Raw genomic sequence first — 27,312 nt, 5'->3', positions numbered from 1 at the left:
GAAAGAAAATGGTTTTAAGAGAGGTTGCATCTGATTTTGGTACAGTTGGATCTCTATGGGCATCATGGTCTTGCTTTTTAAAAAACCTGTTTTAAAATGTGTATGATGCTGAAACTAATATTGTCACTAATAATTTCAGATTATAAGTGTTTATTTTGGTCAGTGCCTTGTGATAGTCTATGACTTGATTTTAATGTAATTTTAAAGAGACCCAGAGAAGAGGGATCATCTTGGGGCAAAGGCACAGGCTTCCTTAGATATTCTGGTTTTTCCCACCTTCAGACTGTGATAGTGTTATTTTTCTGGTTCCCTAGCCTATTGTGGATGAGTTAAGGCACGCGAGGTTCTCAGAATAGTTATCTGTGTTTTACAGAAACCTATACAGTAAGTATTATTGCAGATGACGGGCTCAAAGGACATTCAGTTGAAAGCATATACCCTGTTCCTACATTCTGAGGATCTGGAAGAATAACTTGCCTGCTATGAAATGCAGCGGGTCAGAGCTAAAAGTCTGAAGATGATAGATAAGGAAGTGTCCATTTACTAGTGGCTACTCAACAGCAAATTGCTTGGGATTTCTGTTGTACTTTTTCAAGTGTGACTTAACAGATTCTGTGTTTGGGTTTGGTTGGTTTTTTGTGGTGGTGGTGTTTTTTTGTTTTTTTTTTTTTTTAAATTCATGCAGGCAGGGTTGGCTTTTATCCAAAGGATAGCTCTTGGAATAGTCCTTTACTGAAAGTAGCCCAGTTATTGTACTGCTCTGCACCGGCACAATTTCTGAAAGGGTCTTCTCTAGAAAAACTAAACAAACGTTGAAATTTCCAGGAATATAAATTTATCCAGTAGAAAGAAAAACATTCTGTACTCATCTGCAACTGACTGGCTTTTGTTTAATGTAGTTTTGAGAAGTCTTGCAAATCTACAACCATTTTACCATAAGGCTGTGCTTGCCAAATAGTTATAGCTTTATCTCTCAGAGGCTGGAGGGGAAATAAAAACACAACAAACCAAAGAAAGAAGAGATTGGGGTTTTCTGAAAACCATGAGTGATTGATGTTTAGTTGGCAAAATGTAAATACCTCTTTAATAACAATACTGTGATTAAGGCTTTAAGCAACAAGTCTCTTTTTTAAAAGAACAGCTCTTTATTGCTTCATCCAAGGCATGTCATTCTTTTTCTCTGGAAGCTGTCACTTTAAAGTGTAATGTCTGTGGGAGTGATTAATGCCTCTGATGTATTTTTAATCTTCATGGTACTTGCAATTAATCCTTGCAAAAATGCTACAGTAAAAATGGTTGTTCTCATCACTTTATGGAAGGGATGCAGAGGGTAGAAAGCATCCCAGAACAGATAGAGTCAAAACAGGATTACATCTTTTTCCTACAGGCCATTAAACCAGGCTTTCATGTGTGTCAGAACAATCCAGATATTCTGATCTCTTCTCTAATGACAACTTAGTATTACCTTAATCAGTCATTGGGTGAGATTTACAGATAGTCTTTGAGCAGATAAGCAGAACTTCTATTTCTTCTCTCTTGAAGGTGAGTGTCTTAATTGCTTGATTACAAGTCATGCTTCTGTCTGTCTAGTCCAATTAATCATGAATTCTTCCCTTGAATAGAGTTTCACTAGATGGCCGGAAGACTTTCTGTCCATGAATGCTCTCTAGTTGGATGAATAGGAAGCTCTTCATATACATGCTGTGTGTGGCTGTGAGTTGGTGAGGGTATGAAATCTCTAAGGTTTGAGAATTGGCATAGGACTGTTGTCCTGGATGAATACCTCTTGGCCTAAATGATTTGGTTTTAGAGTTGGAATTTTTTAATTCTTTTTTTTAAGACTGACTTTTACATTGAGGTGCTCAGTTATGCTAGCATTTGCTCATATTGGGTCCCTTAGGAGCCTGATGCTCTTGAAAACTGGGTTTATGTGTAGTGCCTGATTTATGACCTTGCTGGTATGGAAGCTTTTTTAACCATCCATATCTGCAGCTTTTGGTGCCTGAACTTGGTGGGCATGTCAAGGGGTTTTATGGTACCTGTGAGGGTTTTTGTCCTGGATGTATAATTTTGTGTCATTCTGCTTGTGGATTTGAGCCCGCTTGCCTTAATATCTTTCAGTCATTCTTGCCTGAATGGCAAACTGGCCTTGACATAACCTTTAGGTCAAGGAAGCGACAAATCAAGGAAATCTTCTGTAAGCCATAGTCATACTGCTGGTTCTGCTGCTGTGTAAGCCCGCTATATAAACAATTGTGGTATGCATTGAGAAAAAAAAAAACAAGACAACCTTCATTTCACTGTAGTGCAAAACCTTACCTCTCATCCCTTCAACCTTGATGTAAGCTGTATGTGAACACGCAGTACCTGAGGAGATTCTTGTTAGAATTGTGCATTCAGAAGCCTTTGTGAGGGCAGTATTTTCAAGTGAGTTTCTGCAGTACCTCTCTGCACGTGAGAGAGACTTTGGAGTTCTTCACATCCCTCTGTATGGTATTTCCTATGTGGTTCATTTTGCCATTTCATTCTTTTTTGCAATGGTACAAAAATATGCTTCCTAGAAGCTTAATGGAAGGTCAGGTACTCCTACAGAACTGGGGTATCGAGTGTAGTATTTCTGGAAGAACATGAATGCTTTTCTGAGCTCCTCTTCCCTGCTGTGGATACTGAGCACACACAATTAACACGTTTTCTTTAGGAAGCCAGTTTCTTGTATGCGATGTAACTGCACTGTCTTTGCAACAAAACTGGCAGGGTGGTATTTGTGGTGCAGCTGGTGACTTTTTTTTTTTTTTTTAATCAATTCCTGCTTCACCAACTAAGCTCAGATGTTTCCTGCCACCATGTAAACAATACGATATGTTATTTGTGTGGGTTTCTGTAACCCAGAAAAATAACTGATTGCAAGTATAGCTGAGTAATGCATAACTTGAGAATTCTGTACCTGTAGTTGCCAGATGGTCATCATTCACTGGGGAAGAAAAAAAAAAAGAGGTGTTTTTTCCATTAATGTTATCCTAAATAATTCTAAAATCCTAGACAGAGAGTAAATAACTTGAATTTAATTTAGTGCTCAACACTGTATCCCTTTTTCCCCCCAGATAATTTACCTACTTAACATAAAATCCACAGTATTTATTAAATATAGTTGAATTTTATTGGTCATCTTTTATATTATAAAGCTTCCTTATCTTTTCCGAGAAGATGACAGAGGTTTTATGATACCACCACAGATATCACAATTGTAGTGCCTTCCTACAGTTTGTTTGGTGGTCATGGATTCATTTGAGTTACTCTTTGAATTACTCAGCAGCACTCAATAGGTAAAAACAGTTCAGTAGCTGTGCCATCCTGTAAAGGGTGGAACAGCCATTCCATTACTGTATCCTCACCCGTGTCCTCCCCGCTCGTCTTTCCTGGCTATGTTTCCTCTCTTGGATGGAAGCTGCCTGTGACTGTAGCAATATTTTGTTTTCTTGTTTCCATAACACCTCATCGTCTGCTTGAATTCAATAAGTAATAATCATGAAAATGTATGTGCAAAGCCTGAATCTCAGGAAAATATTTCGTTAGCTGCTACTTGAGACCTGAAGCACAGCTTACAAAAACTGAGGACAATTCAAAAGCTTTCTATATGTATGTTAATATTGCACATAGGCTACTCCTCCTTCTTAAGAAGTGTGATTTAGATCCTTAGGTTGAGCCTTGTCTCTTAAAGAGCAATTGCAGAATGATTTTCTGGTGATATTTTGGGTACAATTCCTGTGTTGCTTATTGTTGCAGAGTCCCTTACGTAACTGTTCTGTATTAACCTTGTTTGTCTTGACAGTCTGAAGTTGTTGGTTCTAGTGTAGCCTGGTTTATGGCTTCTCATTTTTTTCACTTTAAACTACATTCTGTGTCCTAGTTGAAAGTTAAAAGGAAAATCAGTGTTTTTGTCTTTGTGTAATCACTTAAACCCTGAACAGTTTCAGAAGATTTTTTTTTTTCAGTAGAAAATAAATTGGGCAGGTGAATCCTTTTGTGAACACAGAGAAAGAGCTGATACGTATTTGCTGTGCTATTTTACACTGTGGTTTGTCATACAAAGAGTGTAATAAATGACCTGTGCTTGCTTAGTGAGGCATTTGGTTAGGTTGCTTAGGTACCTTTTGCGTCTCCATCACGATACATACATAATTAGAGAATTCACATCTGCACAAGCACTTGCTACCTTTAATGCAGGACTGTTGGGGCACCTCTTTGGATGGGTATAACTATCACGTGTAGCATCCCGTCCTTTTACTCTTGTCAGTCTGCAGTTTCCACTTGGCGTGGTTCGGGTCTACAGGACTCCTTTTGTGCTCTTGCTGTTTTTTTCAGTATCCCTAATAAACAAGTCCAGAGCTCTCGTTTGTTTAATCTGTGTGTGGTGTCAAATTATAGTCCAGAGAATTCTTGTACATGTTATTTATGTAATATAGTGCGAGGATAATGATCAGATATGTTTATCTGCTGGTTTACCGGTCAGATAATTCCAAGTGTGCACTGGAATCCAAGTCTAGTCCTTTTTTATTGAATTACTGTGTTTTTCTACTTTTTTATAGTCTTATGTAATTTCATCAGAATTCTTTCCATACTCTTAAACTGTGTACTAGTCGCTTGGGGGTGTGTGTGTGCGCGCGTGTATATATCATGTATGTAGCTTAGATAATTTGTGTGTAACGTGTAATATCGTTTTAAATTCCTTCTCTTGATAATAGGAAAAAATTACCTCAGGTACAGTTATATGACACTAATGTTCATTCTTTTCTTATTTTCCAGCTGTATGGGGAAACTTTGTCAATATGAGGTAATGTATATATTTTTTGTATTGAATAACCTTATCTGAAATACAGTTAACTTACCTTTCCCATCAACGTGTATCCCTGTGTATTAAGTAGTAGAAAATAGAACAGTAGCTCACACTGTTGTTTGTGTAGTTGCTAAGCAGCTGATCCCACTTTTTAAATACAAGGTGTGCAGTCTCAAAAAGGGTTATATGTCTGCTGCAAATCTTGCTTAGGATCATACTCTTACTTCATCATCTGCCTTTCTTTACACAAATTTCTCCTCTGATTTTGGACACATTTTCAGGCAAGTTGGTTGGCGTAGCTGGACACTTAGGTTTGGATTCCGCTTTTCCTCAGCGTAGGTCTGACTATATCTCAGCGACAGTGCAGGCTTAAATATTGAAGAGCAGCAGATCCTCCACGGCTTGCCATAATTATGTTTCTGTACCTAGAATTAGAAATGTGGTTTTGAGGGTTTTTCCTCCTCCACAATTCATTGGGGGAGAATCTGATTGTTTAACTGCTGAAAAGCAAGAAAATCCTGCGCATTGCCCCAGAATCTTTGCCCTTAGAAAAAGGAAAGCATAGCATACGCATGCAAAACACGCAGATTTTCACAGCATTTCTGCTTGCATGTGCGTCTCTGTCCTCTGGGAAAATTCACCAAGAAGACACAACTGAAAAAGAAGAGAATATGGGAACAGTCTGTTCCCTATGACAAAGCCTTTGTGCTTGGAGGATAAAACTATTTCACCATGTTGTTTTGCCAGTAAAGTGTTTTGGTACCCTGTTGCCATGCTTAGCAGCAGAGAGTAAAGAAAGTTTGAGGCAGAGTAAGAAAAATTAATGCATTTTCTGTGGGCTCTGATTCACCCAGGACGGTGTACCCTGGGATGTGTTCCTGTCTGAAGCCATGCACTTTACTTCTCTGGGAGTTTCCCACCCGTGCTACAAAGTGCTCAGCTGTTAGGCAAACAGCTGCTGAGCTGCTGCCTCTTGCAGATGGAGATAACATTTAGATTACAGTGTTATCGTGACCAGGAAACTATGGCAGCTTAGCAGCTGTTATACCAGCAGCTGAGCATTTCCAAAGGAAGGACAAGAACCTCAGAGAGGGGTTTGAGGAGGGCATGTGGGCATGAGATCCAACGTGTTCATGATAAGCCATCCTTACAAATACTGCTATTAGCTGCATCTGACTTCTTATTTGAGGTGTCCATTATAGAGCTATCAAGGGGGAAACTTTATTTCTGAGGGTTTGATGTTGGTCCTCAGCCAATAAGATTGGCTTTCTTAGGAGGAAGAGCTCGTTAAAAACTAAACTGCGGAGTGCCAGTCCTTAAGTTCCAGGATTTGTGAATAAACAATAGTAGGAACTATTTTTGAGGGATTTTTTTTTTTTACATCCTGAGAAGTTTCCCAAATTTTCCTTGCTCAATTAGCAGAGAGGAAAGGCTATGTATTTCACAGATGGTTCGCATAGCTTTTTGTAGATTTCTGTAATTTGGGAAAACATTTGAAAAATTCACAAGAATTACTTAATATTGCTTCCTTATAGTAAATTCATATTATGTTAACTGGAGGATTTTTATTTGCCACTATTACAATAAATTGCAATATGTTTTGAGAAAGTGGTTCAGGGTCTGTGTGTCTTAGTCTAGGAATTTACTGCACTCTTTACTGATATGACACAACCAATCTGGTCAGTAAGGGTTTTGCTTCATTAATAGACTGAGCTGACTTTTTAGTAACAGAGTTTTACAGAGGGATATGAAGGGAATCATTGCTCTAACTTCTAACAGTGTGGCATATGTACATCTGCTTAACAAAGGATCTTCTGTTTCTGTAGGTGTAATGACTTCAGGTCCCAAGTAAAGGAGCTCTGTTTTATTTGAAAGAACTCCATTTTATGTTGGATACCCATGAATCCTCTAGTATGCAAAAACTTACTACTGTAAGATAAATAATTCTGCTTTCAGAAGGTTTAATTGAAAAAAAAAAATATTTGCAAACGTAAGGAAAATCACATAGACTAGATGCAAGAGGTAGAATATAAAAATACATATTCTACACTTGTAGAAGTTTACTCAAAGAATGAACACAACAAATTGAGATACTTTACACAATTAGATGCTAAATAAGACCACACGTATTTGTGCAAGACACCAACTTCTTAAACAGTACTCTTGTTTTCACAAGTTACCTTGACTTCCTTTAGTATATAAGCTTGACAATTTTAAACAAGTAACGTTTGTGTGGTAAGTCAGTATTGACCATTATATGGTCACTTAAGTTTTGGTATAGTTTTTTTTTCCTTGTTTTTGTAAAAGTTCAAAGTCAAAGCTAGACACATTTGGCCTTCTCTCTTTTTGATTGAAATTACAGTTACAGTTGTGGCTTTAAAGGAAAATGTTTTGTTAGCATACTTGTAGCCTAGATTAAACAGACCCTCAAAAAAACATCTTAGGCTTTTGCATAGTAAAGCTACACTCAAAAATATTTCTGCTGACCCTACCTTAGTGCAGTGATTAGACACTTTTCCACAATGAATGTAATCTTTATTGTTGTTATGGGTTCCTGTGGGGTTGGTTCAGTTTCTTCCAAACTTGGTGACAAGACTGGCTGATTTCAGTGGGAATTGGACCATCTGCTTTCATTTGCTCTGAGTATTTGAAATAATACTAACTTTGAAGGGGATGCTTTGAAGATACTGTTTTAACAGGAAAAGCATAATGCAGGCGCAGTGGAGCAACTATTGCTTTAGATATGGATTATGTTTTTTCTTTTCTTGCCAACAGGTCTCTTCAAGAAAATGGGGATCAGAAGGTGGAAAGTAAAATAGAGGAGGTTAGTTTGCTAATAGTTGTAGTCTGTTTTGTTCATTTCACTCATTTCATATTGAAAGAGTGTATTTAGCTCTATCTCATTACTCTTCATTCCACTAAAACCATTTAAACCATTGGATTTGTGTCTGTACATAAGTTTTTGAACTGTTCTTCACTGTACTGGAGTTTCTAACAGATCTGTGACGCTCATTTCTGGTTGGCTGTTATTTTTTTTTTCCCCACTAATCCTTTCTTGAAGTAATAGCTCTACTGTCTCATTTGCTGCAGAGACTGTGGTAGAGTGCTCCTGAGAACTGTTTTTTGTTATTGAATGAAGGATAAACACAAAGTCTTTCCTCTGTCACCCCTACAAAATTTTAAAAATATATATATATGTTTGATTAGAGATTCAAACCCTCCGAAAAATGCTTTGTTTTGTTCTTAACTAATGAACAAAGGGAGCGGTGTTTGTGGCCAGGGATGCTGTGTGGTACCAATGCTTTAAGCACAAGTCCTGGAAATTTCTGGAGTAGACGTGGATATTGAACACGTCGGTGGTTCTGAACTGCTGTACCAATACCTCTGAATTTCCATTTTAACCTCTGTTGTGAAATATTAAGAATGCATGCAACAGATCTTTCTCCAGATGTTTTTAGACTTCCAATCTAATAACAATAAAATAAATAATTTCATAAGTACAAAAGACTTTGAAGTCAATATCCCTTACTCCTTGTGTGGGTGTGCATGACCATGCTGGTGTAGTCTGGTCTGCCTGGTGTATTGTGTTCCAACAGGTTTATATAGCTGTTGTTCCTCTTGACACACTGAGAACCCCATTGAAATTGCTTAAAATCAATGGAAAAATAGTGTTCTTAGTTTGTCTTTTGCATTCCTCTCTCTTTTTTTTTTTTTTTTCCTAATTCTGGTAAATGTTGCAAGAAGGATTCTAAAAATCCCAGTTGTTTAACAATGGTTAAATGATTGAAATGCAATGGGTAAATCAGAGTTACTATAAGGTCTGATAAGGTGAGCATTTCTGGATCTTGTTTTTAAAGCTTTAATTATACAGTATCTTGAACCATCAAAATAAGTACATCTGTTTCAAGAACTATTTGTTGCTCCACGGGGCTAGATATTTAATGAATGTACATGACAATTCTGTATTTTCTCTTAACATGAATATGCGTCTTATTTCAGTTTATGAAGTTCCTGAATTGTCTAGCTCTAACCATCAATATTTGTATAAACCTACTTAATAGTGATTGGTGCCTATATATATGCCATTGCTATATAGCACCATTTCAAGTGATAAGCCTCCGATAGCTTTCAACTTGTGTGGCCCTAGATGGTAAAATTTTTGACAAGGTTTTAGTAAACTTAAAAACGAGTTCAGGGACTTGTAATTTGGCAACACTGGTAGAAATTTGAGTCATGTGATAAAGGACCTGAAACTAATGCTGACTTAATTGATTCTCTCTTTCAAAGCAGTGAAAAAGCAAACAAGTTTTGATAGATGAACTGTATTTTCTGACAAGTTTCCTTTTAATATTTTTTAAAAGCCTAGATATACTTTTGAATCATAATGTCAAACCTGTCTTAGATATTTAAACATGAAGTTTCTTGGAATTCACATTCCGTGTTCTAGAGAATTATATATAGCCTTTGCACTGGAGCTAATACCTGTTCCTGGGTCTGTGTACTCTTTAAGTATGTGTATTTGCTGTCCATTTAAATAGTTGAGGTTTTACTGACTGTTCTGTTGTGCTGTTGCTCAATATAGATTGCCTTTAACAACCTCAGACAAGTCGCTTGTGACTTCAATTTGCCAAATAGGAATCATAACATTGGACGTTCTTATCAACAAGGCTATGGCACTCCTAGCTTTGAGGTGGTTTTTTTTTCAGTGGTAAGCTAAGGGTTTTCACATTGTACTCGGTGATTTAATTTTTGGTGAAAGAGATTAAAGGATTTTTTGACATAAAGGATGCTTTAAGATGCAAGTTTCTTGGAGTGTCTTCATAGGAGACTATTTGCCATAATTTTTACTCTAAAGTAATGTCCTATATGTATGTTTTGTGATAAGAATCTTGTTCTATTCTTCAAAGATTAAATATTCCTTTATTTTAGGCTATTGCACCTCTACGGGAGAAAATCAAAGATCTAGAAAAAAGGTAAGCCTTTTCTGCTAAATTTGGGAAGCAGTTAGAAAGCACAGTTTCTGTTCTGTAGCAGTCAATTCTGTAGTTGCAGGCTTGAGAAATGTTTTGCATATACCCTCAGTATTTTTGGATTTTTATCATATATAAGTGAGGATGGGGCCTTGAATGCTGGAAGACGTTAATGCTTAAGGTATTCAAGTTTTTAATTAATTCCACTAAAGTAAACTGGGAGTGCTGGATTTCTGTGAAGGTCAAATCCTGTGGAGGAATTTGCTAGTTTGAGTCCAGGTGGTAAATGGATTACCGTAAGTCCAGCCTAGGTGTGTGCTAAAGCATATTGGTTTCAACTTCAGGAAACTGAAAATAAGTTTTACCTCACATTTCCCACACTTGTGATCAGTTGCCGTGGTTCAGCTAATGTACACTGATTTGCTTGTGCACATGCTTAGCCTGTGCACATGCTTTGGGTGAGCCCAACTGACGCGCTTCTCTCAGGATTTGTAAGGGAATGTGGTATCTTGGATTAAACTGCATCGTGTGATGGAGGAAAAACAGACAAGCTTTTTGATGAGCTGCAGGTATTTCATATGTGCTGTAGTTCTGCAAGCACCTTAAATTGACAAAGTTGTTTTAAAAAAAAAAAAGCAGGTGCTTTTCATCACAAACTAAAGTCTGGAATAGGGGTGGGAATTGTCAGCTCTAACAAGGACACTGCCAGTTTTGACAGTGGCACTGTTGATGTCCCAAGCGAACAGCTAGCCGAGAATGCTGCATTACAAAGGGCCAAGTCCAGACTTATCCAAGCAGTGCCAGTAAGCCTGGATGGTTATGTGTGGCGTACTGGTGGTTGTGTGCTGTTCCTCTGGAGAGGGGGGCAGAATCCCATTGCTCCTGGCCAGTGGTATGCTTGACACCTGCAGCGTTTTGAGTTTTGTCTTGCCAATGAGCAGTTACACCTCCTCCTCCCACCCCTCCTGTCCTGAAAAAAAAATAAAAATATATATATATGAAGTTGTCAGTTCTGTTTTTTACAATGGATATGAAAGATTCAGTGACCTGCCATGTGCAATTTATTTCAGTGAGAATACTGATCTGATTGCTCATCTCTTAATATAAGCATGAACTTCGTGGGTTGAACTAGGCGATGTTGGCAACATGAAACAAATAGCAGACTGTGTCACCTGTAGTAGTTGCGTGTGAAACTACCATACCAATTACAACAGTCAAATAATAGAGATTTTATGTTCAGAAGAAATTTTTGATGTCCTGCCTCTGTTCAATTGACTTACTTTAATCTTTATTGATAGCCCAGTATATTTTCAGCTTCAGTGGTTGGCAATTTGGGTATTTCCTTCTGCCATTCACAGAGGACCTTTGTGGGAGCGTATCCTGTTTGGTTCTTTTTTTTATAATTGTTATATTTTTCCAAATGAGCAATGAGTTGCTGGGTGAAACCATGAATTTAAAACTTCTCCCAGGAGCCATCTAAATGCTCTTTTCTTCTTGAGCAGTGTTTGTAGTGTATTGATGAGTCCTGTTTCAAATGTCTAGCAATGAGGAGAAAGAATCAAAATATATTTTTTACCTCTGTATGAGCCAATCTGGGAATTATACTTTCACAAAGTACGGGCTTAGGGTCTTTTATGGCCCATATCAAAATATGGGTTCTTCAAATAGTGTAGCCATTTGCCTCTGCTGGTTTAACTGCATATGGGTTGTTGCAATTAATTTTTGAATTTTATATCTATGTAAAGTGACAGTAAATAACTAATCACTGTCAGGTGCCTGAAGGCTGATCCTGTTTGCAAAGCTTACTCTCTAGTGTAAATGTTTTTTTACCTCATAAGCTGATAAAGCCTGAAGTCAAACCATCGTCGTGCTTTTGGGAAACAGGAAAGGCAAGAATTCCTTAATGCTAGTCTCATGACAAGAGATTGTTTAACTGAAGCTAAAGTTGGACAGTTTTTATTAATAATTTGCACAGCAAAAGCATTGCTGTGTAGTCATCAAAGCAAGTATTAGGTCAAGATAAACTGAACATTGTTGCCAGAAGATAAACATTCAACTGGATCACTTCCAGACTCCTGCCCGCTGCCTCTAAGCTAATACAGGTGTAATGGAAGGAATAAAAATGGTGGGGACGTCCCTTTGGCAGCAGTATTATTCCATGCTAGATTAATGTGACCTTAAAATAGTGGCCTTAAAAATGGAGGAGACTGACTTTTACCTTGCATCAAGTTATTTGGCACTCTGTTTTTTTTTAAACTCCATAAACTGCTTCTTGTTATTGGTGCATTTGCCTTTCTCTCACAGGAGGGCTGTGTTTTACAAGTCTGCATTATACTTATGCTTTGCTGTTTCTCATTGCTTCTCAGCTTAAATCAAAGAAATAAGGTTACCGTTAGTGACCCATGTGGTGATATAAGGCAAGAGTAGGTAGCTTCTTATTTCACTCTTCCTGTATGGGTAATATTGGAAGATTCCACTGCCATGTTCCCCCTATCCAGGAAGCTGAAAATTGCTTGCTCTCTGGGATGAAAAGTTGATACAAGTACAGAAGCCTATGTGCTTTGCTGCTGAAGAATTCCTGTTGAGCCAGTACTGCAGGTCAGAAGCAGAGGAGGTGTTTCAAGATCAGAGGTGTAGGGTCAGGTCAGTCAGAGTCTATTTGTGCCTATACACCTCCTACACGCTACATCCAATTGCATCTCTAGCATGTGGACTTACCGGAGGAGAAGAGTTACCATAATTTGATGTTTGTCCAGTATAACACTGATATTTAGTTAAGAAAAACCTGGGCTATTAAAATACTGCCGAGACTACGGTGCTAATTACTGAAATAAATAAAACTCACACCTTTTGGAGGAGTTTGTTGCTGTATGCAGAATGCATGCCAATGCGGGGAGAAAGAAGTGATACAGTTCCATGTCCATGAAGTTGTCCAAGGTTCTGGGCATCAATTTAAAGCTTGAGAGAGCATCTAAGAGTCATACATCACATAATTTTACTTTTAGAATATTTTAGTTTTGATTAAGTTCCTGTAAAGCAGGTGGTGCAAAAAAAATTTATGTAGCTTGGAGAGCATCAAAGCAATGGTGGTCTAGCCATTTCTGAGCAGAAAATTAGGATTAGCTTTCATACTGAATAAGATCTCTGGCAAAAATTATTGAGGTATCTGAAAGAGAGTTTCGTTGATGTTCTGATGGTAAACTTTACATTGATTACTGTGAAACTTTAGGGAGAATTAAAACTTAAAGTTTCAATGTTATATTTATATTATAAGAAGAAATGTTTGTAGTCAGTGTGGTAAGTCAAAACAGTTTGCTTACTTTTCTGGAACTTTTAAGAAGGTTGTTTGCTTTTTAAAACTTAAAGAAAAAAAGTCCAATCGCTACTCTTGTTTTATTGTTTTATTCTCTTGTGATGTCATGCCTGGCACCAGTTCTGCTCTCAAAAGATAGAAGTGATTCATTCTAGAAAATCAGTTAAGCAGAAATTTTAAAAGGACTTCTTGCAGTTCAATTTTGATGTTTCTCGCAGTACTTTACAAAGCATAGGCATTTTCTCATGTGGCCCTAGATCCTTCTTTAGAAAAAAGGACTAAACATATCTGTAGCAGAACTTTAGGAATGGGAGGTTGTCAGAGCAGTTTTTCATATTTCAAAGACTGATATGTGAAAGAATAAGCAAGGCTGAAACTTACATAGTTTTTCTTCTTTATTTTGAAATGTTCTGTAGTTTCACCCAGAAATACCCTCCGGTGAAATTTTTATCAGAAAAGGATCGTAAAAGAATCCTGGTAAGTTGTTATTTACTCAAGGGTTGTTTTGGGGAAATAAATAAATCTGTGGAATGTAAAGACATGAGCAAGGATAAAGTAAATTACCTCTTATGTCATATGTACAGGATTTAGAGTCGTACTTTATGTACTCTGTGTTGATGTTCTCAAACTCAGCATATGGATAATACACTTGGGCTCTGGTTTGGAGATTTGACTTGCCAATTAAGCTATTGTTTTCTGCTTGTAACATCTCAGGACTGCATTGCCAAAGGGTCTTTCATCTTGTGCTCCCAGATGGCTTAAACTTGCAGAGGCTGGGAAGCTTAGGCACATGTTGACAGAAAGCTTGTGTGACTGAATTGGACAAATTCTAGTCTTAAGGCTAGAGAAGTACCTGCACTGCAGCACTATTAAGAAGGACCAGTTAATTAGACTGAGGGAATACTCATCTCTGTTACCTTCTGTGTTATTTCTGATATTTTGAAGCATCACAGGTGGTTTAGGGTGGAAGAGGAAGGCAGGCTAAGTCAGGACAAGTAGTCATCCAAGGCATTCTTAAACTTAACAAAATGTGCTGCAACATCAGCTTTCCTGTTCTGTCTACAAACACTTTTGAAGTTAGCTGTATCCTGTTTTTTTTTTTTTTTTTTCTTGTTTCTGTCTGTCCTGGGGAAAAAATTGTCCCCACAGAAAGAGAAAGTCAGAGAAATTATGGTTACTTAAGATGTATAAATATAGAAATACGAATGTCTGCCTCTGTAGTAGAGAGCAGTGCCTGGGACAAATCCCTGGTAAGGTGCCTGACTTACGTGATGTTCTCCTTTGCTTTGATGCTTCAAAATTTTGAAGAAAAACACTAAGATATAAATAAAAACAAATTTTGTTTTTACTGCTTTACAGTCCTCGCTGCTATTGCAAAACTTTATAAAGAATAAGTGTTACCGAATTAGTTTAGTTCTTCAGTGTTACTCTGTCATTTTTATGACAGTCTGAAGGAGATAGATCTTTAGACTCCTTGTTCCCTTGTTGAATATGGAAGGCACATTGAGGAAAACATCAGAGGCTTAATCCTGAAAATTCCTAAGTCACATGCTCATGTGTCCAAGTATAATGAAGTTACTTAGTGACATGTTTTTTTTGTGTAAGCAAGAAGGCACTTTGAAGAAAAATATTAGTGCAAGCTGTTAGGCTATGGAGCTCTGCACATTAACTTTTAAACTTTGCCTCTTAAAGATACTGGATATTTTGATGAAGTCTGTTGCTTCAATGGTGATGGCAACTAGTTGGAATAGGCGTGTTTTCTGGTGGCTCGGAGGTGAATAGTTTTTTGGTGTCCGCTTGTTCTGTAGAGTTTAAACTAATAAAGAGAAAGCTGGCCGAAAGGATCAGGGACTTGATCAGTCATTTCTTCTCTCTCGTGGTTGGGAACTAGTTCAGGGGCAACTCAGAAGGGATTTCACAAGCCTCCTGCCCACGTGGGCAGTTTCGTTCTGTTAGAATGTTGCTGTCATAATCCTACAGGGAAAAATGTTCTTTTGAGTAGCTGAAGTCAGCTTATTGAGGACTCATGTAGACCTTGCACGATACTTGGAAGTTTCTCAGGAGTAAACACAAAAATCGGCAAGCCAAGTGAATTTTGGTAGATGATTTGATTTGTGTATTGTTGATGCTGCATCTTTTCTTGGAATCCATTATAATTCTGATTTTTTTCTCTGAATGCAGACTCCACAGTGCTGACCTGATCAGACGAGTTCTAGCAGTTACTTTTTTATTATACTGCATCTGTTTGGAGATGATTGCTAGTGGGGTAGTATTTCAGCTGAGACTACTCTGGCATTTCCATTCAAAAGAGCTCAAGTCTTTGTCCTGTTGTGCATGATTTATCTGCTTGCTCGGTTCTCTGAAGTCACTAGCCACAGGCTTTTGTATGCAAGAGAAGGAATTCTGTTAATATTATGGATGATAGTGTTGACACCGGTTCAGTCTGTTGTGTGGTTTCTTTTCTCAATTAAATGTGGTAGACCAATTAAAGCATAAAACTAAAAAAAAAAAAAAAAAAAAAAGATACTTTCCATGTGGGACATTAGATGTTTTGAATCTGACTGCAGACAGCAGAAATGAACCTGTCTAGCAGATACACAAAACTGAAGTGCCTCTACTAGAGGAAATTATCAGTAATATTGGTGCCTTCTAGTAGATGCTGAAGTTACTGAGCATATTGGCACTACTAAGTAATTAGATGTTTTTATTAATGATGTCTTATTAAAGAATGCCTATTTAAGCCCATGGGGCTGGTGCTTCATTTCTGATATGGAAATTATTCACATGCAATATATAATTTTGTAGATTAATATGTCATTGTGATTTGCAGGAAGTCATATTTAGAAATGAAGTATATTGACCTTGCTTTTGTGAGTGATTACAGGAAGTTTATACAGAGAGCTTCAGTGATAAATCCTCTTTTCTTTTTTTAATGTAGCCTCAAGTAATGATAAAAATTTATACAGTTGTTTACTTTTCCAGGGGAAATTCAGCTCCTTTTCCAAGTAGATCTTTATCTAATACCTGTGGAAGTGATATGTTAATAAAGCTACCATAGATTTGTCATAAAAACTACTTACTGATTTAAAGTAATTGGAGACTTCTTTCCAGACAAAATTGGTTTGTGCTTTTTTTTCCTTTTTTTTTTTTTTTTTTGGCTTGCATATAGCATAGAAGAGTGCCGTAAGCAGTGCTTGGTTTGGTTTACAGTTTTTTTTTCCAAAAGGAAGATGGGGAAGATGACATCTTCTTTTACTACACCAAAGACACATTGCGAGCATCAAGTTTGTCTTCTCTGGAATCCTGAAAATAGAAGTAGCAGCAGGGGATTTCCTTGGGCCTCAGTTGAATGAATAGGTTCAGGTCATCTACAGAAATCTTTTGTCCTGGTCACCACAAAAAGCAGAACCCTTGGAACATTCAGCAAGGCTGCAGCTCACTTCCAAGTTAAAAACTTATGACAGTAGGTTTTCCTTGCATATTATTTTTCCCTTGTTATGTGGTGCCACCTCGTAGAGCACTGTTCTCCCTCAGTTACTACCATTCTTTCCTAGTTAACAGCATTCTGCCAGAAACCTGTTCTTCCCTCCTGTCTGTTCTGGGAAAGAGGGCTTCTCCTAAATCCTCTTTCTTCTTCAGGTTTGTCAAGGAACTGAATCATATATTGAATCTGCTACAAGGAAGCCCTGATAAACCCAAAAGAATCCTAGATAGACCAACTTAAATGATTATTTTATTAACTGGTACTTAACAATGTATTTGACACACTGATGGCCCTGAATTTTTAAGAGGAGAAACAAGTGTGAGACTACAAGAAGTGGACATTTGAATTTTTACAGAAGAGAACAGATGTAGTTATCTTCTTTCCTTTTCAGTTTTTGATAGCTTTCTATTTGCCTTTGTGTCTTCCCTGGTTTCGGGGGGTTTTTGTTTGGTTTTGGTGGTGGTTGTTGTTGTTTTTTAAAAAAAAAAAAAAAAAGAAAAGAGAGAAAATTTCTGCTAGTCTGGCTTGTTTTGATAGTGGATGGGGATGGAGTGGGCAGGATAAAAGTTTAGGCTTTGACTAGCCCAAAGGGAAAGAACTTCAGGTATCTACATCCTTTTCCACACAGCACTTTGTCTTTGGAGCACATCATCCATTCATTAGATTCCTGCTTGACAATTTCACCACATCCTTTTGTTGTTTTGTTAGTTGTCACTGCAGCTGAAGAATTGAGATCAACAGCTGAATCACTTTCAAAATGTGAATTTGATCATGCAGTCTTATAATATAGTTGTTGCTACACTGGGCTTTTACAAGTCCCTTTGTTCTTTGAGAGTGGTGATCTGTCATGTTTTTGTGTATTCTTGAAAACAGCTTATGAAGCGCAGAGAAAATAATGGCTTCCGTAGATATGTCTGTCTGGAGGTGTCATACAACTTGCAGTTCTACTACTTTTGTGTTGACTGCTTCAATACTGAGTTAGTGATTTATTTTTTGTTTCTTTGTTTACTGTTAAAAGACTGAAGTGCAGAAAGGGAAAGAAGATGAAGAACCTCCTTGCTTCTACATCTGCAATGGAACAACAGTACAAGTTTTTAAATATTTTATTTCTGCTTATTTCTTTGCAGTAAAACAACATAAAGTTCCAAGACAGGCAAATGCTGGATGTCGGAGCTAATGGTATGAGAGGCTGAAAACAGGACGATAGGATGTGGGCTATGGATGCATTAAAACACAAAAGGAATAATCTTGGGTTTAGCAGATATTTCAAATGAGAGATCATCAAAGACTTGCTTTCGTCTTTGAGAATATATATTTTGTCTTTTCGTCTATAAGAATATGCTTGCTTCCTTCTATGAAGGGTGAAAGAATTTGTAGTGCTTACTCGGAACACCTAACGTCTTCCATTTAAATCAGAGAAAAGCTGGATTTGACATTTCTGATATTATAAATCTTCCACAAATATAACCTGGCATTCTGTCATCTCTTTTTTGAGAAAAGAGAATCACAGAGAATTCTCCTCTTACCTTTTTGGGTCTTTTTAGGCTTTGCTGTTGCATAAAAGGGCACAATCCAATTTGAAGGAAAAAAGGAAAAAAATTCTGATATTAGATTTTGTTGATGAGGATGGTTAGGTGAACTTCTAGCCTAACCATGATGAAACGTGTCAAGCATCTCTCTTGAATTTTTAAATGCTGTAAATATTGGATAAAAAAAAAAATTAAGCATGGAAATGGAGTTATTTCCCCTGGGGTAAGCAAAGACCTGAAAGCTACTGTTCTTCTGTCTTCATGTTTGTAGACTTTGTCTGGTGTTTCTGTAAAAAGAAAAAGAAATTTATACCAACTGTCCTAACGCAGATAACTGGAGGAGCAGGGTTTGTGGGTTCTCATCTTACTGACAAACTAATGATGGATGGCCATGAGGTTACAGTTGTGGACAACTTCTTTACGGGCAGGAAAAGAAATGTGGAGCACTGGATTGGTCATGAGAACTTCGAACTGATAAATCACGATGTCGTTGAGCCCCTGTACATTGAAGGTGAGTAGTCTCTGCTTTGGCATCTGTACTTGGTTGTGCTTCACCTTCTGAAGTATGTATGTCTGTAAAGAAATGAAATTTATGCACTGAATTCTGGATTGGTTTAATACCCATATGCTTTGTTTATTATTAGCCTGATTTCTGTGACCAGTGTGAACTGAGAAGTTCAGAGGACTTTTGTCTTGGAAATCAGTTCTTCCTTTCTGGGTGGGCAGGAGGAAGGAAATCTTAAAAACTTTGTCTGTGACTGATGATGTGAGAAGGCAAGATGGCAATGGGTCAGTCTGTCTGTCCCATCTGATTTGTCACATCCCTGTGTGCCTCCACAGGCTTACCGTGCACACTGAGTCTGTGGTCTCGATGTGTCATGAGCTGAGAAGTTTAATTCAGGGCTGCAGTTACACTAGACGGCACACATCCTGCAACTGTGTATGGTCAGCTGAGAGGAGAATAAGCTCTTTCAGAGGGCAAGTCAGCTCACTTTCCCTAATTGCCTTATGTGTCATCTGTGGAAAACATTGCTCCTACTTTAGGTACAAGCATTCCACGGCCTGTAGAATAGGAAAATGGCAGCACAAAATTTCCCAAGTTTTCAAAAAAAACCAAAAAAAAACCCACCCGGAAACAAAGAAAGAAACAAAAAACTATTCCACTTTGAAGTTGAACTTCTTTGAGAGAGTGTAAGCATATAGTGAATCAATAAAAACAGTACTCAAATTACACTGCAGTTCTGGTGGGTTTGCTCCATCTCTTTAAAACTTTGTAGCTATGTAGGTGTTTAATTTTTTTTAAACAAAAAAATGAAACTGAGGTTGTATTTTTTTATTCTTGCTGAATTGTAATGGATGGAATTTCACAGGGAAAATTTCTAGCAATTGCATCTCTTGTATTATTGCTTGTGATTTAATTCCTGACAACACTACTGAAACTGTCCTGCAAACACATTCTGCTTCTCTGCTCTGACAATACACTGTTTCAGTTACTGCCTGTTATTTTACTTCAAAATTCTGCTTCCGCTGGCAGGATAATGTGACTAGGATCTTATTCATTGATTCCAGATGCTGGTAGCTTATACCTCATCCAGTTCAGTTTTTCAGCTTTCCTCATCTTTCCCCTGCGTTACCTTATTTCTGCCTGGTTACACTTGAGACGTTCTAAGAGAATTATCATTGTTGCTAATACTGTTGCCCAGTTACTAGGCACTAATGAATGAGAATTCTGAGATCCTTCAGCTACCTCTCCTGTATTCTGTGTAATTAAGTCACCAATTCCCCATTTTGTACTGACAACATGTTATTCAGTGGGCCGTTCGTTGAATGTCTTCTCATGCTCCAACAGCATAAATTAAAGCTGGTATGGCAAAATGCTAATATAAAATTAACTTTGATATACTGGTATAGGACCATGAAAATTTCGTTTCAGTGCAGAGTTTATATTTCAATATAGGAAGGGGGGGGAAGATGAGGCAATGAAGGATAGTTATTGTAACAGATTAACAAGTTGGCATATGGATCAATACTTCTTTTCTTAGTCCCAGTTTCTCCTTTTTACTTGTAAATAGAAATTGGAATGACTGTGAAGTCATGACAAAAGAAGGTTTGTATCTAAAGAATACCTGTTTATTTGCTGTCCTGTTTAAACGAGGTCGTATAAGGACGTTTGACGCTCAAATTCCAGAGAGAGTAATCAGTACTTTATTTCTGAAGACGACCTCATTTCTGATCTGGAAAGAACAATGTTTGCGCTTTTGATATGGAAAGAGCTTAGTCTCAAGATGCCTAGCTTTCACTAAATCTCTTGATGCGTTTTGTGTGTGTGTGTGGGTACGCATCACTGTGAAGCTAAAATCTGTCTTGTCTGAGTCATTATCTTTGATCCATAACATAAAGTGGCACTTGGCATTCTTCCATCTTAATCTGGATTGGCCAGTAACAGCAGTACATCACCTAAACACACATTTTATTTCTCAGCCCTGGTATACCTATAGTTAATCGTAGTGCTGAATGACTTTCTTCTCTTCCACTAGGATTTCCTTTGCTTTTTTTCAAGCAGAAGAGCAAAGGCCCTGAATTCTTTAATGAAATGAAAGTAGTTTAAGAATCTTGAAAGACAGAAAATAGTCTGAAAAAAAATTTTTCCAAACTTTGCATATTTTTTTTATTGTGATTGAGTTCTGTGTTCTTAATGTACTTGGGATTTTAAAAAGATATTTTCATTTCAGCCTAATGCTTTTGTTGAGTTTCAATCCACTATTAAATGGGGGGTTTTTTGATACAGGAAAACAGTTTTATTTTCTGAAGGGTGGTGAATAAAGAAAAGAATCTATTATTGTTCTTTTCTGTATTATCAGCAAAAAAGTATAGAAATCCACCTTTGCTTATTTTCTGCCTCTCATTCTCTATGTTCTTTAAGATTACAAGCACTCTAAGGTGGTCACTTGAGAGCACTGTGGCTCATGTTCCTGCAAACCTTAGTGTAAAAACACACAGTTATTAGTTGAAGAACAAATGAGAATGAATGCTTGATCTGGTGTTATCGGAATCTACCCCACTTCATGGTAATAGAATTGCATTAAAAACTACCAAATGAAATTTTAAATTAAATAAATGTAGGACAGAAGTAATGTACTTTGTTTGCATAGGATTTGTGCTGTCTTGTTTATACTGACCTTTGCATTAGAGTTGACTGTGTGGTTGTCAGGGAAAAAAGAAAAGTTTTTAAACACTTTTAAGCTAACGAAGTATTTGTGCTGTGAATTATTGTTACACTTGACTGTGTGTTAAAGAAAATAAAAAATAACAAAAAAAGGCATCAAAAAAACAACTGCCTAAAACAAACCCTAAAAAACCCCCAAACCATACACCCTACTAAAAGCCCACCGAAACACACACACACACACACACACACGCGCGCGCGCGCGTGCGCCAATTTCAAGGTAATGTTATAAGATGGCCAAAAGAATAGGCTGTAGCCTTCTTTTGAATAACAGCCTTCCAGAAGTTAAGATGATAATATTTTACTAAATGCTGTTCTACAGATTCCCAGAATTGTTCCATCTCCAAATCATTTCACAGGTAATTTAAGGCACATACAAATACAGCTTCTAACTTTTTATGAGTGCCTTCAATACTTTGTGATTTTGTGGTGTTTTTTTTTTTTTCTTCAGTACTTCCATTCCAGATTTTTCTCCCCTTAGTCTCCATTCCCTCTGCCAGGTACTTAATACATTCAACTTGATGGTTTTAAATTGTACAATTATGGAAAGTAATGACAAGGCAGAAGATAACATATGCTACTCTAATTTTGTTTGTCAAGAGCCAAGTGCAGTGGTACCTGGGTCTCTGGTAAAGCTCTCCAAAATTCCTCCAGTACAAGCAATATGGTGGTAAACCTTTAAAAGGTTATTCTAATTTGCCTTAAGGTACAAGCAACATTTTTAGCATTAGGAAAACTAATTTGTATTTGTAATCCTTTTTAGTTCAATACAATAGAAGTGTCTTGCTTCACTGTGTCAGTTTCTCTGGCCTGACCTACAGTAATGGAATTGGCATAGCTGTTCTTTACAAGAACAGTCCATATGTTTAAGCTGTAGAAACTTGTTTGTATGCCTCTGATCAAAGCTTTTCTGCTTAGTACTTCCTGACTAGCAAGTACAGTGATGGATGCAGGTGCTTAGTGGAGTTAGTGACCCATTGTGTCCTTTCTAGCACCATGACACATGTTGAAGGCAGAAATTGAAGTAAAGGTCATTTCTTCATGGGAAGAAATGTCATTTCCTATCATAGGAATGGTAGTAGATTCCACCCTTACTATTCACATAGGAAGCGTGGAGAACGCATGCAGTGGTATAACTGGAGAATAAAGATAGATGATATGAAGGAAGGTAGTTTTATTGCAGTATTTTGTAAAAGTGAGTGGGTATATTGATCATACTTGTTTAGCATTAAGGAGAACAAGACTGAATGTTTGTGCCTGGATTTAGGTATTACAGAGTCCATGTGCACTTAACTAGAGGGGTTTTTTGAGCTTTTCACATAGAAAAAGGCACAACTGACAAATTTTAGTTGCTGTTGACCTTGCATTATGTCACTAAAACTTTATGTTGATCATAGATTTCTATGTTTGTTACTGATACCTGATGACTTGAATGTTTATGCCAGCTTCTATGTCCATACTATTTTGAAAGGGAATTTTTTTTGCCTTTTTTTCAGCAAAACGGTAACATGAGAAATTTGTTTAATGCTGCTTTGTTGTATCACTGGTCTGCCATACTGTGCTTGGTAAACTATTTCTTGCTGCTGTATTCACAGTGGCTTACGGAGTTCTATCTCCTGATACGAGTTACATACAAGACTTGGAGAATTTTACTGTTATCATTTGTTCTTTTTTTATGGTCTTTACCTATCTACATAAAGCTTTGTGCAATCTTTCACACCGTTTTAATTAATTGCACTATAGCCTAATTGCAAAGCTAGCTGAAGGTTTCATACCAGGCAAAATTAAATGTAAAACTTTCATTCTTTACGTCATACAAAAGGAAGAGGCATAGAGGTCAATTGCAAGATGCATTTGTTCCTGTCCTCCAGTAGATGCTGTCCCAGTCACCGAGACAGTTAGTCCTCTAGGACGGCTTTCCACAGTTCTTGCTTGAGGAGATTTTAAGTTGCCTGCTGTGTTAAATAACTGCCAGCTTTATGCTGGAGCACACGAGGTTGTCAGCCAAACCAGATAGATGGCTTTGTCTGGCGTATCTGGCTGGCCTGCTGGATTTCCAAGACAAAAAAGTATGTGTTTTTTAGACCTGACAGTTAAGAGAGAAGGTGAAAACAGAAACAGCTGTACTTGTCTCAACATCCTCAGCTTGATGTCTCAAATGTGACCAGTTTGGGGGGGAAACTTGCCTTTCCACTTTTCTGAAAGGTCCAACACTCTCTAAATGTTTAGGAAAACAAGTGATGTTTTGACTTGATCTAAAGCTCAGTATTCTGAAGATTCCTTCCTAGGGAAGGAAGAAAGGTCCTGGAGCTGCCTGACTGCCTGTCCCTTTGATCTAGAAGATGGTCATCTGACACTTGCCAAATGCCCCATCTTCCGTCCGTCTGCTAGTTCTGCTCTTGTTGAAGCTTTTCATCACATGGGTCTATTTTTGCCTCTGTGCATGTGGGAGGAAGTACACCGAGGCAAGACCATGTCTCTGGCAAGGAAAACCTTGTTTGTCTCCCAGCTCCTTCTCTTTGTCAAGTTTAAAGCAAGTGCCAGCTGGGGAAAAAAATAAAAAGTGAGGGCAAGAAAGACCAAAGGAAGAAGAGTGCTTTCTCTTTTTTCTTTTTTTTCCCTTTTCTTTTTTTCTTTGAGCGCTGTCCATTATACTTAGCTTCTTGTTTAAAAATAAATAAATTTGAAGATTATAAGAAACCTTTGGGATTTTGTATTTAGTTTGTATATACCTAACAATTCTACAGCCACTTTGATAATCACAGACTTAGTTGTACCCTGATGCAGCAAAAGGAAAGGTTGTCTTTGGCCCTGTTCATCTGAATTGCCACGCGCTTTTGAAGGAACCGTTCCTATAGGAGCTGCTGTGTGTCAGAAATTCAGCAGGTATTTGAAAAATGACAAAAATGAAGTGTCTGGAGGTAGGAGGAAAGCGTTCAGTTCTGCTTAGACAGACTGGGATTGGGCAGTAAGTTACTGACTGACCACAATGCTTTTGAAGTGACATTTTCACTCTGCAAAAATTCCACCGCAGCCTGTTGAAAACTAGATTCAGAAGGGGTTTTGATAGAATAGGTGGAGAGAAACAGCACAGAACTCAGGGCAGAGTTCAAGTCTGCAATTGGCTGCAGGTGGCTTTAGCTATTGCTTTGTTCATTTTTCTGAGGCACTGCGCTTGAATTCCCCGCTGCCCACAAGCAGCAGCCAGCGGTTCCTCCGAGGGTTTCTTTCGCCAGCTTCCAGTCTGCCCTTCTCTTTGGTTTCACAACAGCACCATGCTGTGAGAAGGGGGGTGCTTACATTCAGAGGCATAACTTGAGGCAGTCATGTATTTAACTGATATTCATGGCTTGTCTGTAGGAGGCATGTCAAAGTTCAACAGACCAATTAAACCTTACCTCATGCTACTTCTTTGCATTAGTGCCTCAGCACAAGAAATTTGACTACATTTTATTCACTGCCGAAGCATACAATGTCAACAGTGACTAAAATAAGGAGAAATAATTCCACATTGTGCTTCATCACACGGAACAATTAACTATTTTCATGTTGCAGATGGAATCCTAAAAGTTTAAGTTGCATTAGCAATACAGGCAGGGCTTTGAATCAAGCCTGAGCTGGGAGGTCGTTTCCTCCAGCACTCGCTGTGTCAGGCTGTCTTTGGATCTATAGGTTGCCGTCTGTGAAAAGCTCTCTTTTGATTCTGCACTGGAGTTGACAGTGAATGGAAATAACAGTTTCTGTTGATAGGAGAGCAAATAGCAGAGCAGTGTGCTAGATGAAACTGTATTTCTCTGCACTTTTTTCATGTGAGAATAAGTCCTCACCAATGTGACTCATCTGCCTAAATTGTATCTCTAGCTTTCTGGGTTGTTTTGAAATTTTGTGGGCAGATGGACATCTCTGCTCTAGAGATTAACAGCTGTAGACCAAAGAAACCATGGCAAGATGTAAGAAGAGGATATATTTTGTGGCATCTGCTTGAGCATACTAACTGTCAAATATCATTATTCTGTCAAGACAGTAAAACTTGAGGGTGATGGAGTCATGCAGATTGCCTTAGAAGCTGATCTTGTGTTTATGCTGATGGTTAATTATTCTGTGTGATGAGGTTTTCTCCTTATTTTGGTCACTATTGACATTGCAAGCTTAAGCGGTGAATAAAATTTAATCATGAATTATTTTGCAGGATTTCTTGTGTTGGGGCTATAATGCAAAGATGTGGCACACGTAAACTTTGACATGCCTCCTACAGATGAGCCAGTAAGCACTCACAGGAGCTATGAGCTTGACCAGTAAACTTTATAACAACAGTTAATGTAGAATATACATGCAAGCATATTTCACTAAGGATTCAGAAAGAAAGTAGGTTAAATATTTAACCTTGACAATTTTGCCAATATTTTTAAAGCTTTATTATCAGAACATGTGCTTACCTTAAAAAGGATGTAGTGTTTTAGTATGAAGACATGCTTATGTTCTGAAGACTTTTAACTACTTTTAATTTTTTCGTTGCTAGAAGGATTGTGGAAAAGTAATAGGTACATTCCACATGGATAAATCAAGCCACTTAACATACACTGTTACCCTAACCACTCTGCTTTTCTGTGTTAGAGAGAGGTCAGGAAGCAAAGGATTGTGTGCTTTCTTTATCAAATGGAGTTTGGGAATCAGGGAAGAACAGAAGTCTTCAACAGGAAACACATTCCTCTAACATTTGAGTGTTCTCAGCTAGTTGAGAGTAGGTGATAACTTCATATTTCATATTTTTTTTCCTACTAGTTGTACCTTATATATAGCTTGTGCTGTTTAAGCAAAGATAGTTATATTCAAATGGAGAAAAAGGAAAACTGGGGCAAGTTTGTGTTTTTTGATTATTTTTTTTCATTTGAAAGTCAAAGATGCTTCTACCCTGGTTTCGGTAGAAGAATTAATTTAAAACTGGAGAAAAAAGTTCATTGTGTCACAGGTACTGTGAAAATTAAACCAAACAGAGGGCTAACGGTAATCAATACATTGTCCAAATACAGCTTTATTTTATATTGCTGTTATTAGCTGCTGCTTGTAAATTACAAAACATCTGAGAAAGCAGTTAAAAGAAAAATGTTTGAGTGTACCATTTGACTAATAGTGTTCTGTTCTAGGGCAAGATGGCCTTATACTATGCGATAATATTGTCTTCTGCCAGAATAGCAGCTACAGCTAGCCTTGACTTTTCCCAGTTCTTTCAGGTTTCAGTGCTGAGTCTTTCTAAAACTTTCCTTTTTTAATACAATGAAGGAATTATTTTCCCTTCTTCCATCCTGCCATTCTAATTCTTACATCATCTTTTGACTACTTTCCTTGGATGACCTTGGTAGGCGATTTTTCTTTCTTCTTTCTTCAGCACCGCTGTCTCTCATTTGATCTTACATTTAAATTTTTTTTTTCGGCATCAGCTTATCCGTGTTCTTTTAAGTAGTTCTGGCTGTGATTGTTACATAGAAGACAGACTATTTATATTTACAATAGATGTGTTATGAAAGGCTTGAAGGTTGAGCTTTGTTGAATATTTGATACTGCTTGTGAAAATGGGACCAGTTTTTCTTGTATTTTTTTTAATTCTAATTTAACAAAATCTTTTTTTCCCTGATATGCTGAAGCTGGTCTCAAATTAAGATTTGCCTAAGATTTTCATGATTACCACTGTTAATCAAATAATATCTTGGGATTCTTTTAGGGTTCATATTTAAGGCTGATTCTGGTGTTCTGCATAGCTTAATGAGGTTTTTTTTTTCAGTTCTTTACATTTGCTGGGGTGAGCTGAGCTCTGTGAAGTTTTGAAGTATAGAGACAGCAATTTTCCTCATGGCCTGTTACAAAACCGAAGTTGAGCTTGTTTTCCGTGTATCAGATACCATTTATGATACATACACGTCTTCTGAACTACCTTGATAGAAATGACTGCTATGCTTGT

General features: G+C 37.5%; 1 protein-coding gene across 3 annotated transcripts in view; it reads left to right on the top strand.

Moving 5' to 3' along the window:
* Positions 1–27,312, top strand: part of UXS1 (UDP-glucuronate decarboxylase 1) — a 64,628-nt gene that overhangs the window by 9,857 nt on the left and 27,459 nt on the right. For all 3 annotated transcript variants that reach the window (XM_074168590.1, XM_074168599.1, XM_074168608.1), the window contains exons 2-6: positions 4,804–4,831; positions 7,610–7,658; positions 9,764–9,807; positions 13,534–13,594; positions 18,461–18,641. In XM_074168590.1, coding sequence (XP_074024691.1) covers positions 4,804–4,831; positions 7,610–7,658; positions 9,764–9,807; positions 13,534–13,594; positions 18,461–18,641 — 363 coding nt within the window. The remainder of the gene's footprint in view (positions 1–4,803; positions 4,832–7,609; positions 7,659–9,763; positions 9,808–13,533; positions 13,595–18,460; positions 18,642–27,312) is intronic.

The sequence above is a fragment of the Numenius arquata genome, chromosome 1, assembly GCF_964106895.1.
Source record: "Numenius arquata chromosome 1, bNumArq3.hap1.1, whole genome shotgun sequence".
NCBI lineage: Eukaryota > Metazoa > Chordata > Aves > Charadriiformes > Scolopacidae > Numenius > Numenius arquata.
This window is presented reverse-complemented; position numbering and strand designations above follow the sequence as displayed.